Source organism: Siphateles boraxobius, unplaced genomic scaffold, assembly GCF_051911475.1.
Source record: "Siphateles boraxobius isolate OS27281-9 unplaced genomic scaffold, OSU_SipBor_1 8, whole genome shotgun sequence".
Taxonomy (NCBI): Eukaryota; Metazoa; Chordata; class Actinopteri; order Cypriniformes; family Leuciscidae; genus Siphateles; species Siphateles boraxobius.
The window spans coordinates 22,463,631-22,478,247 of NW_027509208.1; the positions used below are offsets into that span (position 1 = coordinate 22,463,631).

The following is a 14,617-nucleotide window of genomic DNA, read 5'->3' on the forward strand; positions in this document are numbered from 1 at the left end:
AAATGTTGTCCTCCTGGCCTGCAGCCGATTTCTGATTACAGTAAGGCAGGCCCTAGTCCAGAGGTCTTCAATCCTGCTCCTGGAGGGCCACAGTTTAGTTCCAACCTGCTTCAGCACACCTGCCTTTGTATATTCAAGCGATCCTGAAGAGCTTGATGAGCTGTGTGTTTCAGGTGTGTTTGATTAGGGTTGGAACTAAACTCTGCTGGACAGTGGCCCTCCAGGAGCAGGATTGAAGACCTCTGCCCTAGTCAGGCAAGTGAGGATCTGCAGGAGGGCAGCCACAAAAAATACTTTGCTGAAGACATGAAGTTTTGGTGGGTGATTGGCATACTAGTCAAATAATAGTATGATCATGCATTGCTAGTGGTGATCAGGTAGGCCTTTGTTTACCTTTGTTCACTGTTGTTTATCCATGATTTCAAATAAGAATCCCCCAATGGCTTTTTAGTGCAAATCATTAGCCCAAATTACGCAAAGTAACTACTTGAGCACTAGTTAAAGCCCAAATTACGCAAAATAACGAATTGAGTTTAAATCATTTGCTGACAGCTTGGTCCCCCCCTAGTTAAAAAATCCTATCTGCGCCACTGTCTCAAAGTCACAAGTATCAAACATTACATAAAACTCATTAAATGCTTTTGCAAGCTGAAAATCACCTCTATACCCTTCCATTGCCACCATCTTTTTTAGGCTTTGTCCCGACGATAGTTTTCATGCCATCCCATGCTGAGCCCAAATTACAATTTTGTAACTGCCATTCTATCTTTTCTTTATACTGCAGCTTTGTCATATTTATTTCAAATTTCACTTCCCTTTTAACCGATTCAACTCAACAAGATTACCTTCCCGAAATGCACACTGTTTTTTCTTAAACAGGACCTTAAGTGATTTTGTTATCCACGGCTTATTATTTAGATATACCTTTACAGACCTTACAGGAATAATGTTATCCACACAGAAGCACATGACTCTTTAAACATTTCCCAATCAGTGCATTCATAACACCCTTGTAGAATCGAGATGAAATCTTCAGTCCAGTTCTTAAACTGTCTGATTAAAGTTTTTCCCGTTCTTAGGGCTGTAGGATACAGTGGGACAAGTTGTACACAATTATGGTCAGCCCCACTCAATGGGGGAAGAGGGAGAGATTTATATGCTCCCTTTATAGAACCATAACATAAATCTAGAGTCCTGTTGTGTCTGGTTGGACATGTGACATATTGTTAAAAGTCTCTCAAGGTCTTATCCATCAAACAGTGGTTGAAATCACCCATGATTAACATTGGTGCATCGGGAGAAATAAGTTGCAATCTCTGAGTTACTTGTAGAAGCATTTCTGAGGCTTTTTCTGCATTGGCTCTCGGTTGGAATTAGACAACCGTTACAAATATTTGAGGAAACTCACATGGCAGGTATGATGGCCGTAACGACACCGACAGTAACTCAACGTCTTTAGTACACAGTCTTTCTCTCACAATGACGTTCTTGCAATACCTTTGGTTCACATACAGGCAAACTCCTCCTCCCCTCGACATGCCCGTAGCACCAGCATCTCTGTCCAAGCGCACAGGAGGACCAAACCCGTCCATGGTAATGTCTGTGTCCGAGTCTCTGTCCGAGAGCCATGTCTCTGTGATGGCCAATAGACACGAGTCTCTGAATTCTCGTTGGAATCGAACATGAGCTTGAAGCTAATCCGTTTTGTTACGAAGAGACTGCGCATTAGTCAGAATAATGGATGGTAAGGGAATACGGGAAAGAGACTGTTTCCTCAACCTTACACGAACTCCTCCCTGCTTACCGCCTTTCCTGGGTCACCAGTGGCTTTACTCTCTCCACACCGTAGATCTTTGTAACGGTTCAAGTCAGGTAGAACTAGATCCGGTGGTTTGTTGATCTGAGGGATATTCCACTGTAGTAGAAAGTCTCTGCTATATCTAATTATCGGTGGATTAGACAACGCACCTAGAGAGTCCGTGAAATAAAACGCCAAACACAAAAACGATGAGGCCATCAGCTCCATGTTTGTTGCTCAGACACCAAGGCTAGCAGTTTAACAGGTTAATAACCAGTCCTTTAATACTCCTTGGGTATAACTATATAAACTTCGATTAAAAACAAAACAAAACAGTAAGACATAAAACTCAATCAACAACGCTGTCTCGCCGCCGGTCGCCGCTCGCGCATGGGCCCAACATCTCATTCTCAAATGTTTGTGTCACTTCTGACAAAGACCTTTTGTAATAAGAACTTGAATTAAGATAAAGGCAATAAATATCACGTTATTTTTGAGTTCTTTGCACTATGGACAGTGATTTGACTGACTTTCACAAAGTTTGTGGGCAGGATCAGGATGGCCGAGTGGTCTAAGACTCAGTTGTTGAGAAGTCTGGTCTCCGAATGGAGGAGGGGGTTCAAATCCCACTTCTGACAAAGAGTTTTTGTAATGAGAACTTGAATATATGTCACAGAAATAAATATCAGATTTTTTTGTGTGTTCTTTCCACCATGGATACTGATATGACTGAGTTTAGCAAAGGCAGTTGCAAGTGTCAGGATGGCCGAGTGGTCTAAGGTGCTAAGGTGCTATATCTAACAGCAATAAATCTCATATTAAAATAATCTTCATATTTTTTTAATTCATTCCACTGTAGGGTCTGTACCAATCACACACACACACACGCACGCACGCACGCACGCACGCACGCACACACACACACAGACATTATTCATTGTATTTAATGAATAGTCCTCACTCTCCCAACAAATATCTGTGTAACTTCCCCCGAAACTAACATCACAATGAAGCTAACACCATTGGCAGAACTCAGACACTAACAGTGTCCTGTTACATTGATAAGAATTTTTACGATCCCAAAAAGGGAATGTGCAGAGGGCTGTGACTCCTTCTGAGAAGGAGAAATAAACTCTGTTAATCCTATATATTCTATATATATAACCACTTGAGAAAGGTATAAACATGTATCTAATTTTCCCATCTCATGATTTCCCTTTTTATGTTGTTTGGCCTATTTTTCTTGTAAACTTGAATGGGTTAATGTTTCAGACTTTGCCTAATATGGTTAACCAAAATCATGTGTGGCATGTTTGATCTCTATAAACTCCAATCTTTGTTGCCCATTTGTTAATTTACATTAAATTTTGTTAACTTTGTGACGCATGGGTATTATAAGAATCTTGAAGATTCTTTTTCTTGAAAACCCAATGAAATTACAGATTTAAACGCCTTGCTCGAACACAAAGGGTCGTAAAATCTCCCTCCAAAGGGACAACTTCTTTTTGGCTCACACACCTCCAGAGGGTGTGACATCTTCACACTTTAAGTTCACTGAATACAAGATCAGCTCTCTCTTGACCCTCTTGACTCTCTTAGCTCTCTTTGCTCCCTTAGCTCCCTCTCTTTCTCTTGGTCCTTCCTGAGAAGTCCTGATGTGAAGATGATGCTAAACTAGTAGAAAGTTTTCTAACGACCCCCAAACTTGTGCCAGGCTGCGGGCTTGTCTTTCCATTCACCAAAGATCCTCTGACTTCAACTGGTTCTCTCTCATCAAAACAACATCAGCAAAGATCAACTGAAGCCTCAACAAATTGCATCAGGACAGTTTAAATCAAATGGGCGAGACATGCAAGTGTGGCAGAGTGGGTTAGACCCCGAACTGTTATTTGTGGCTGTCACATGAGTGATAGATGTGGCAGCCTATCGGCCGCTGTCCCTGGCCTATTTAAAGACTGTTTATGCCAACCGGTGATGCGTTATTGTTAGCTGCGCCCCTTGTTGCAGGCGCGCCGCCATTCAATGCTGGCCGTGTTTGGTTGGCAGCGCCGCGGTGATGTGCAGGCTGTTCCGTTCCCCCAGGTAGGCTATAGGTAAATGTTTGTACTGTAGACTTGTGCAGCTTGCAATAATCTACGTGCTCTTCCTTTCAGTTGGTTTGTTTTTATGTGTACGCTGCTGTGAGCAACCGCACGCTTATACAATTCCATTATGATCAACTGGTATGTAAAGTTATTCTTTTAAAGTTTCAACTAATATTTAACTGAGCTAATCAACTGATGTCTGATGTTTTTAGCAGGATATTGATTCTTTTGAAGATGCTCCGTCTTAATGTGGACGTTGGGCTGCTCGTTTTCTGCATAAAATCCATTTAGACTGCGCTGCTGTCTTGCTGCTGTGTTACTGTTTTTGTTGTATGTCTTCACCTCTACAACCATCGATCTGGGGCCCGTTTCAATAAGGAGGTTCAACCAACTCTGAGTTAAAACTTAAACTCTGAGTTGACTTACCCTGAGATGGGAAACTCTGAGTTTTCGGTTTCAGAACAGCTGAAATGAGTAAGTTCAATCAACTCTAAGTTGACTGACTCTGAGTTAAGCGGGTGCACCACAACTATAAAAAGCCATTATCAATGGAGCGCAGATATTATGAGTCAACATGGTAACAGCGCCACACAAAAAGAGGTCTACATATTTCTCACCAGCAGTGTTCAAAAAAATTTTTTAAGCAACAGGGCAGCAGCGGCGATCGAGAGAGTTAGTTTGGGAGAGAATAGTTGCTCAAGTCAAAGTTTACATTTTAATTACTGTTATACAGTGTTGGGTATAATTACCAAGTAATCTAAATACTGTAATTCAATTAAAGGGATTACTCTTAATTCTTCTGTAATACAAAGTAAAATATGATGTCCTTGCATTAAATACTGCATAGACTATAGAACAATTCTGTATAAAACAATAGTCAATTTAACATAACATTTGTAAAAGGTATATTTTTAATGTAACCTTCTCTCTCTACACTCTGATTAATTCAAGAATAATTCATGCAATTGTATATTGTAAATTTGAAAGCATTAAAAGTGCAGTTTATTGTCTCTTTTTGTATTGTTAAAGTGGTTGAGGTTGATATGGGATTTATAAAGTAATTAGTAATAAGTAGACCAATACTTTCTCAAGATAGTAATTTTTACATTAATCTAATTACACTGTTGAAGATGTCATTTGTAGTTAGTAATTAATAACTATTTTAGAGTAACTTACCCAACTGTTATAATATCAGAGGTAAAACTGGAAGAACAGTATGTTATTCAACCTAATTTTAATTTTCATGTAGGTGCAATTAAAAGCAGGCATTAAAAGAACATGGCAGCAGCTGAAAATGAAATATAAAAACATAATTCAATCAGGTAAGGCTTGAGCATATCATGGATGTAAGCTACCTGACTTTACAAACATTTGACATATTAAATAACTAAATAGCATCCAGTGTCTTGCAGTGCAGCAGCATTTTTGACATAGGTCTAATTAACACAATTAAATGTTCATTCTCATTTGACTTCTACTCAGCCAACAGAAAGAAGGAAGAGGCTCGCAAAGATGGAGATGCAGAGGAGATGGAGATGCAGAGGAGATGGAGATGAAGAGGAGATGGAGATGCAGATGCAGATGGAGAAGGAGATGCAGAGGAGATGGAGATGCAGATGAGATGGAGATGGAGATGCAGAGGAGATGGAGATGAAGAGGAGATGGAGATGCAGAGGAGATGGAGTGAATGCCAAAGTTTAATTCTGTAGAATTTGTTTAGAACTACATGATGTAACTCTAGTCTACTGTATTTTCAGTTGCCAGTTAAGAAGTTATATAGACTTCATCTTATTAAAAAACTTCGGGAAAAAAACTGCAATGAATAAATGTACCGAAAGAATGAATGAGGTGTTTAAACACCGCTTCCTCTTTAAAAAAGGGGAGGAGACCGAAATAAACTCTGGGTTTACGGAAGTAAACCTGCTCTCGACCAGGTTAGGTTCACAGAGTAAGTTACCATGGTAACTGACTCTGAGTATAAGTTACCTCTCTTTCAGAAACGGGCTTGACTTACCCTGCTTTCTCAGGTTTGACTTACCTCCCATTCTGAAACAGAAAACCCGGAGTTACCCTCATTTCAGGGTTAACATACTCAGAGTTTTCACTTAACCTCTTTTCTGAAACAGGCCCCTGTTCGCCGCTGCAGGTGCCGAAGTTGTGTACGTGGGCTCGCCCTTCAGTCATTTTATCATTGGCTGCCTGTGTGTTAAGTTGTATGTTTCTTTACTTTGTTTTTGGTTAGTTTGGATGTTGATTATTGTGCAATGTGTTAAGTTGCAACTTTGCTGCCCTGTGATTGGTGAACTTTTTTGTCTACAAGTTAGTGTTCCCTTGTGTTGAGTGTTTGGTATCACCAACCACTCTGAATTTTGTTATTAGTTGTGTCTAGTATCATTTTTTAGTGTATTCATTAATCTTGTTTTTGTTTTTTTTACGCTGATGGACCCCGGGTTGGGAGGCTAGCTTTTCTAGCCTTCTGGTGGTGGTACTTTAAGCACTTAGTGTGGTTTGCCGCTTGTAACCACTTATACCTCACTGGGCGTGCGTGTGTGTGTGCGTGTGACTTTTGAATTAGATACTTGGCTAGCCTACCCCACTACGGGTGAGCCTCAGCCATCTTAACAGTTAATTATTTTATTTTATTTTATCGTGTTTGTGGATGAACAGTGTGGTACGAGTCATGTGTGTGTGACATTCTGCCTTACAGTGACCAGAAGGTTTTATCTATTGATGTGAACTTAATAAATTAACTTTTGTACTGATATCCACGTCTCTTTGCCCTCCATTGTAAGGAACCTGTGTGCCCTATTTACTTTGGGTAGTTATTTCCCCTCTCTCTGAAGAGGGGTGGCGTAGTCAGCTTGTTATTTATTTACCACTATACGATTTGGTATTTGTCAACCGTTTAGTCCCACCACCACGCTACACAAGTATCAAACTTAGTCTCATTATTTGATACGTCAAGTATCCTTTTAAAGGACGTGTTAGAACTAAACTGATGGTTTGCTCAAGGCTGTTGATCTGCTGAATTTCAAACAATGCTATAACTTCTTGCTTTCCTGTATTCTGCTTCAGCTCTCTTTCCCTTGGTAAACTGTATGCATGTATGTCTATGTTAGAATAGTTTAAATGTTTAGTCTAGTTAATAAAGTCTTGTTCATATCACACGTAAAGTTGTCCGTGCCTCAAGCTTATATCCGGAGTCACTAATCATATCGATCTTAACTACTTGCTCTTAGTAGTGCTTAGTAAGAAAGACATTTCCCATGCCCTGGAAATGTACATTTCTATAAATTAATTAATAACCAATATTGAGGGTTCACAGGATGAACTGAGTAATTGGTTGTAATGTTAATGTAGTTACATCAAGTTAACCCGATTAACTGACACAAATATTCATAATCAATTATAACAATTTATGATTGGTTATTAATATTTCATAAAGCTAATTCGCTGCACCACCATGGACAGTGATATGACGGAGCTTATCAAAGTTTGTAGAAAGAGTCAGGATGGTCGAGCTGTCTAAGGCGCCTGACACAAACCTTCTCAGTTGTTGAGAATTCTGGTCTCCAAATGGAGGCGTGGGTTCAAGTCTTCTGACAAACAGCTTTTGTAATGAGAACTTGAATATATGTAACAGCAATACATATCATATTATTTTTTAATTCATTCCACCGTGGACAAATAATTTTTATAATGAGAACTTGATTTAATATAAAGATAATAATTATTTTTGTGTGTGTATTTTTTTTCCCCCACCATAGGACTGAGCTTTACAAAGTTGGTTGTGAGTATCAGAATGGTTGAGTGGTCTAAGATATCAGACTCAAAGAATTTCAACCTTTAGGGAAAAAAATGCTTTTATTTACTTTCTATATTTTGCCTCATGGAGGCTCCTGTGTTAGCAGCACTGATCATAACTGATAATAATCTCAGGTGTGGTCCTCGAGTGATCATTTACTTTGGCGCAAACTGATGAGTCATTGCGGTCAGACATTCAATGGTTGAAAAGGCAAATAAGCAGGCAGAGAAGAGGATCCACGTGCAGTTTTGTTTAATAGCGATATTACATATGTTTGACACCGAAGCTTCAAAGCATGTATCGAGTTTGCAGCTAAATTTCTTATGAAGCTCCGTGCCACAGCGGGTACTGATGTCAGAGATACACATGATCAATGAAAAACAAAGGACAAAGGACTCACTTTCTTACCAGTCAGGTAAATGCTTTACTTTGCGTGTTGGAATGTTTGAGTCCAGACCACTAGTCTACGGATTTTGGGAAGTCCATTTACTATTTTTTTTTAATATATAAACATATAGCCTGTACTACATTATCATATATTGTGTAAACTAGAAGAAAAAAACACATGGCTCTACACACAGGTGTGTAGAGCCATGTGTATACTTGAAAACAAGTTAGGGGGTTGCTGGCCGCACACTGAATCCAGTACAGACTGAAAAATCTAGCAAAACATTATTTATTTTAATAAGTTGCATCATAATCATATATTCTGTCATATAAACAGTAAAAAACCATAAAATAAGAGCACCATTTACTAAACAACTCTGTTGGTAGGGTAGGCTATTCTAATTATTATTATTTTTACATTTAATTTATTGCCACACTTTAATATGTGAATTATATTATCAGAAAACTAAACACATTAACCGTTTCAGGCTTTTATTTGTGCTTTATTGGATAAAACGGAGCTGCACTCTCAGGTTTATGGCTGCTGTAAATTTGACCTGCCACATGACGCCGCTGTTTTCGACACTCTTAATGCTTTAAATATTTTCCGAAACATGGAAATTAATGAAGGTGACCATGGTAACAAACAAGGCCAGCAAAATAAGGGAAACAGGAACTGGAACAGTGTTGGGGAAAGTTACTTTTAAAAGTAATGCATTACAATATTTCGTTACTCCCCAAAAAAGTAACTAAGTATGTTACTTAGTTACTTTTTATGGAACGTAATGCATTACATTACTTTTGCGTTACTTTTTCTCACCTGCATGGGCTTGTTTGTTTGTTTGTTTTTTAATAACAGCTAAAACAATCTATTTTTGCCAATTGTTAAGGCCCTTTCACATCAAAAGTTAAAGCTACAGTATGTAAGAATTTTGCATTACAATATCCCATAATCTCAAGGCCAGTGTTATATATTTTGTTAAGTTGATTACTTACAATATCCCAAATGTTTCCAACTATTTTTAAATCATGAGAAAATTGCGATTTTAACCAAGGAAACGGGGCGTTACAGCATGGGGGAGCTGGGAGTCGCCAGTCAATTGCGTCACATCCGAGTTACCCTCGGTTTCCGCTCGTACTGCGTGGAGTCCTTGACAAATGCGGAAGTTGTAGCGTCTATCAAGCTACAAACGTTAACTTGTTTCATGCAGTCGTTACGGAACACAGTTATTCTTTACCGATTGCAGCTGGTTCTGTCGGCAAAGCTTGCTTAATTTTATATTTTCCAAATGTAGCATTCGTTAATAGTTATGTTTATGTAAGGGAAGTATTATTGCTTTAGATTTGTGTTTAGTTTATTGACATTGTTTATCACGTCTGATGTTTATGGCCATGTAAATAAATATAGCATGTGTTATACATAAACATTAATCACTATTTTGGCAAATGATGTGGGTATGTTCGAATGTACTTTTACAACAATTGTTTAGAACACGTAAAACTGCACAGCGTTATCACAATAATGAATTTGACATACAGTAACATCTATGATAACCAATTTAGTATTACACCTTATTGCGGTTAATTCATTTTAATGAAATAAAAGTTCAAGAGTCATGAAGGAAGAAGACAGGGGTCTGCGTGACTGGGACTCGTACTTTATTAAAATAAAACAAAAGTCTCACACAACGCGCATTCACCGTGGCAACCGCGACGGCACAAAACAGTTCAAAAATGAGAGCTCGGATCCACCGGTTTTCTTTCTCTGCGTCAAATTTTCTCTTCAGTCTCTCTCTCGTTCCAGCGCGCGGCTTATAAGCGGTCTCTCCACGCCGATCACTGCAATAAGACACAGGTGTTCGTCATTTGCACTTGACCTACTTCCCGCTCGTCTCTTCTCTCTCCCATTACAGACCGCGCTGAACCACGCCACTTGCCACAAAAAGTATTTCATTATAAAAAAAAATCAACCTCATCCATGAAAATGATTTTTCGATTCCCGTCTGACTGATATACATCCACGGTGGAGTTTAAAACGACAGTTTTTGTACCTTTAAATGAATAAGCCTAAGGCTGAAGGAAATGCATATTTACTACTGTACAGTAGAGAGCGCCGCTCAAACAAACCTTTCAGCTGCTGCTGTTCTTGATTAAATAACAATAGGATACAGGAGAAGGAAGTTCAACACTCTTATTTCTAAACCTAATCTAAAGTCATTTTTGCTTATTAGTATGGTTTAATTAGATCATTGTAGGTCAGCAGCAAAGACATTGGTTAATAAAGTGAGATTAAATACATAAAGTATATTTGTGTAATTTAACATAGTTAATTATGAAACTTTAGCACAAAATTCTGAGATTGCATTTGACTGTTTTTATTCATTTTGAGGAATACTGAATGTTTTTGTGCAAGTGAGATGAGTAAATGCATGTTCAATGCAAATGCACACAACACCTCACTTTATTTCTCTCAACATGGGGACAGGAGAGCTGTCAGTCAATAAATGTGAAAAAGCAACTAGCGTTACTTATTTGAAAAAGTAACTCAGATATTTTGTTGTAAATTGAAAAAGTAATGCGTTACTTTACTAGTTACTTGAAAAAGTAATCTGATTACGTAACTCAAGTTACTTGTAATAAGTTACCCCCCAACACTGAACTGGAAGGAAGTAAGGGAAGGAAGGATCACTTTCAGAGTTTTCCAAGGGTGCTTCTCAATATCCCTCCTTGTCTCCTCGCTCCTCTGTCCTCCATCCTATGACCCGGAAACCAATCAAGCACAGTCATCTTGAAGGACATCTCAATTCTCTAATTGCACCGCGAGGAGTCGAGGATCGAGGAGTGAGGAGGCTTTCAGAGGAGTTATGAGCTAGGGTACACAGGTGTATCCTATGCGGAAGTTTTTTATTGACTAAACGTGACGCACCTATACATTCTCCTCCCTCTTCACATCGGTCACAATCTTTTAATTTATAGTTTTATAGTTTGCAGTTTATATAAACTACACATCTCACATATTTCAACAGGGTATCTTGCTTTATTGTTATTCATTATGAATTTCTTAAATAAACAAACTTCAACAACATAAGGGCAGATCCTTTGAGCGCTGCTGATGACGCTGTGAAGTGGCGCTTGAGTGATCAAGTATTCCAATGTATAAAAAAAGCTTTCATTCGATTCCTGCGTCCTCATTTTCTTTCCTTGCGTCCTTCCCTCACAACCTACAGGGGGAGGAGCTTAGGCGCTAGGAAAGGAAGCGAGGAAAGGAAACGAGGATGCACAAATAAGAAATGAGAAGCACCCCGGGAATTCAGAGGAGTCTTACGCCGGTTTCACACTACACGCGTTAGCAGAGCGTAAGCAGCGCTTTTTTTTTTCCGGCGCCCATGTTAAAAGATTAGAGCAATCACACCGCACGCAGAGGTGGCGCGGCAGCGCGTAACCCTTAAAATCCACTGGATCCGTCTACGGCGCGGAACGTCAGCGCCACGTTTTTGATCCGTCCCTAGCTCGGAGTCAAAGTCCACTGGAAGCGTCTCAGACGTGTTTCAGCAGCGGAGCGTTGGTCTCCACAGGGTGTTTTATTTTGAAAATCGACCGGATCCTCTATGCCGTTCTGTGTCTGACTTCCTGCCCGGTACGATGTACTCTGTGCTGCTTGATGCGGCAAGCGTTCCTTTCGGCGCCCATGTTAACCTATGTTGTCGTTCACACCAGACACGGAGCGCCGAGGCGCGGCGCAACCGGCACGCACCATGAAGCGCCAGTTTCGGCGTCTGGTCTATTTTTTTCGCAAGTCGCGAATGATCCGCGTCAATTCCGGCAGGAAGTTACACCAAGAAACACTCGACCATCCGGTCAATTGTCAAAATATAAGCAATTTTCAAATTAAAATACCCTATAATACCCTATAATGAAAAGATATAGGGCAAGGGCTCTCCTCCTGTCTACTCGCACTGGGAAACAGGAAGAGGAAAATAGATGTAATAAATTTGAAGAGAGGATGTATATTTCAACGGTATATATACACTACTATAACTGTCTACCATATTATCTCTCTGGCTGCGTGTGTGTCTTGACAACGGATTAATAAAAGAAGTGTACAAACTTCTTGGTTACAGAAACATGGTGTATTTATATTATGAGGTTATGTACTTACCCATGATGTAAAAAAATTGCTCTGAATAAACAACAACTGAGCAGAAGCGCTTGTCGACATCCGGTGAAGAATACGCGTCTGGTGTGAACAGCCAGGCACCGGACCGTGCGTGATTTTCCGTTCCGCGTCGCTTCAGCGTCCGGTGTGAACCCCGCGTTAAGAGCATTGAGTATAATGGTCGCGATTAGCTCCGGCATCCGCAACGCTGAAGTTCCGCGCTGTAGATGGATCCAGTGGATTTGAGTGCACGTATATTTTTTCTACACAACAATAATTGAATATTTGATGACTGAATAATTGCAATTCACCTTTATTGTACACAGTGGCAATGTCTAATACACAATGATGAAGTGATACTTCACTCATAGTTGCTGCAGGCAGAAAACAAAAGAATAGGAAGTATCATCAGAAAAACTTGAAATGGCTCAGCGATTTATTGCAGAGCAAGTACTGAACGCAATCAAATATTAGTGTCACTTGATGGTGGATTTGGTGAAGAAGCTGTCAGCTATCAAAAGATTGATGTTGAAAATGATAGTTTTGAGAACATGGTTGAGAGGGCAAATATGAGCCAGATGCTGAATGTAATGAGCTCTGACTAGGACAGTGATGATGGTATAAAACATCTGCTTAAAGAGATCCATCCGTGTTAGATATAGATCTGGGTCTCTAAAGACCCTAATATTTAATAATGATTGGCGAAACATTCATGCATTTAAGGATTTATGGTGTTCCCAGACCAAAACTTTCGGAATTATTTTTATGATGGATGAATGACAGAAACCACGGTCACCTGTGATTTTGCAAAGTGCAACATGTTCCTGAGTCAACATATTTTATCGATCCTGGAACAACAATTCTGTCAGAAATTGAATCCTAACCCAAAATAAATAAACAGTTTAAAAAAAAGGTATCCACTTGGAGTATCTCAGGAGAAAAGAGCAACACCAACCACACACTAATGGTAATAACCGACAGCAAACAGAACCAAACTGGGAGTATATATCAGAAATGATATCAGTATACTGGGACTAATCAGGGGACAGGAACTATACTGAAAGGAAACACAGGCAAATGAATGAAAACACAATAAAGACAAACATGAGCCTGACACTAGCATCGTTATCTGATGGCATTGGACATTTGTTTGTGTTAGTCCACTGAGATCCAATCAAGATGTAGCAAATCTTTCTCCACTATTGCAGTCAAAAAGGTGTCTGCCATTATACTGGGCCCTGAAATGCCCTAATACCCACATAGCAACATTGTTTCGGCCCAGATCCGGGCCACAACTGGCACTTGTGGAATACTGATCTGGGCCACATGCAGCGTGGAATGACGGCCCTTGGGCGGACCGCTCCTGTTTGCCAGATCTGGGCCACAAGCAGGCCATAGTAATGCCACATGTCAGCCAGAGCAAAGAAATAAACCAGAACTGGACCTTATCTGAGCCACAAAGTCTGTGTATATTAAATATGGAGTCATCTCAGCCTTAATAAGCCTGTTAACAAGCAGAATCAATGAAGAGAAGAAGATCCGTCCCACATGCCCGCTGCATGTGGGCCGGATCAGGGCTGAAACAATGTGGGTAAATGCTTTTCACTGCACATCAATTTTGTTGTTGTAGTTAAACTCTTTTTCTTTGTATTCAACAGATGTTTTTCTGCATAAGTTTGGGCTTTGTCCTTGCCTGGGCTCCCTACACCATTGTTTCCTTCCTGTTTATCTTCCACAAAGACGCTTGGTATATGGCACCAGAAGGATTCGTCTTTCCTGCGCTTTTTGCTAAAAGCTCCCATATCTACAACCCCTTTATTTACTTTTACTTCAACAAAGCTTTTCGACAGGAGCTGCGGAGCCTTCTATTCTCTATGTTCCCTAGACTTGCCCACAACCGTGTTGGAGTGTGCACAGGCAATGGTGTTCATCCCATGCAGATCCAACAACAGGAGCAGGTTGTAGCCCATGTTAGAAGAGGTCCTATCCTACATAAAGACAAGAGTGGAAAAAACACAGGTCCATATAGTCACATGGTCTGCTGGGTCTCCAACATACAACTGACACAAACCAAAGGTGAGCGGAGGGTTGATTGTCAGTTCTTACCAACCTCAACCTAAGATTTAAAGTGTTTAATTTCTCTGAACCTTGATATTTTGCAATACACAGCTTACTGTGCATTGAGTATCTGAGTTATCTTAAGAACTGTAATTTCAAGACCACAAAAGACCTTTAAATGCTAATAAATGTGATTGCCAAAGTATGATCCTGTTACATGTATACATTACTTACTGTATAATATTGCTGTTTATGTATTGTTTGAACAAAGCGTATTGTTGTACTGGTATAAATGTTAGTGTTACAAAATCTGTTTTACGTATGGCATA

At 39.7% G+C, this 14,617-nt stretch overlaps 1 protein-coding gene across 3 annotated transcripts in view; it reads left to right on the forward strand.

The window, feature by feature from the left end:
• Positions 1–14,350, forward strand: part of opn8c (opsin 8, group member c) — a 136,161-nt gene extending 121,811 nt beyond the window's left edge. For 2 of the 3 annotated variants that reach the window (XM_077221066.1, XM_077221065.1), the window contains one exon: positions 13,889–14,350. In XM_077221066.1, coding sequence (XP_077077181.1) covers positions 13,889–14,350 — 462 coding nt within the window. Of the gene's footprint in view, positions 1–5,131; positions 5,205–5,364; positions 7,050–13,888 lie in introns of those variants that run through there. The other variant, XM_077221067.1, reaches the window with a different exon arrangement.
• Positions 14,351–14,617: the final 267 nt, after the last annotated feature.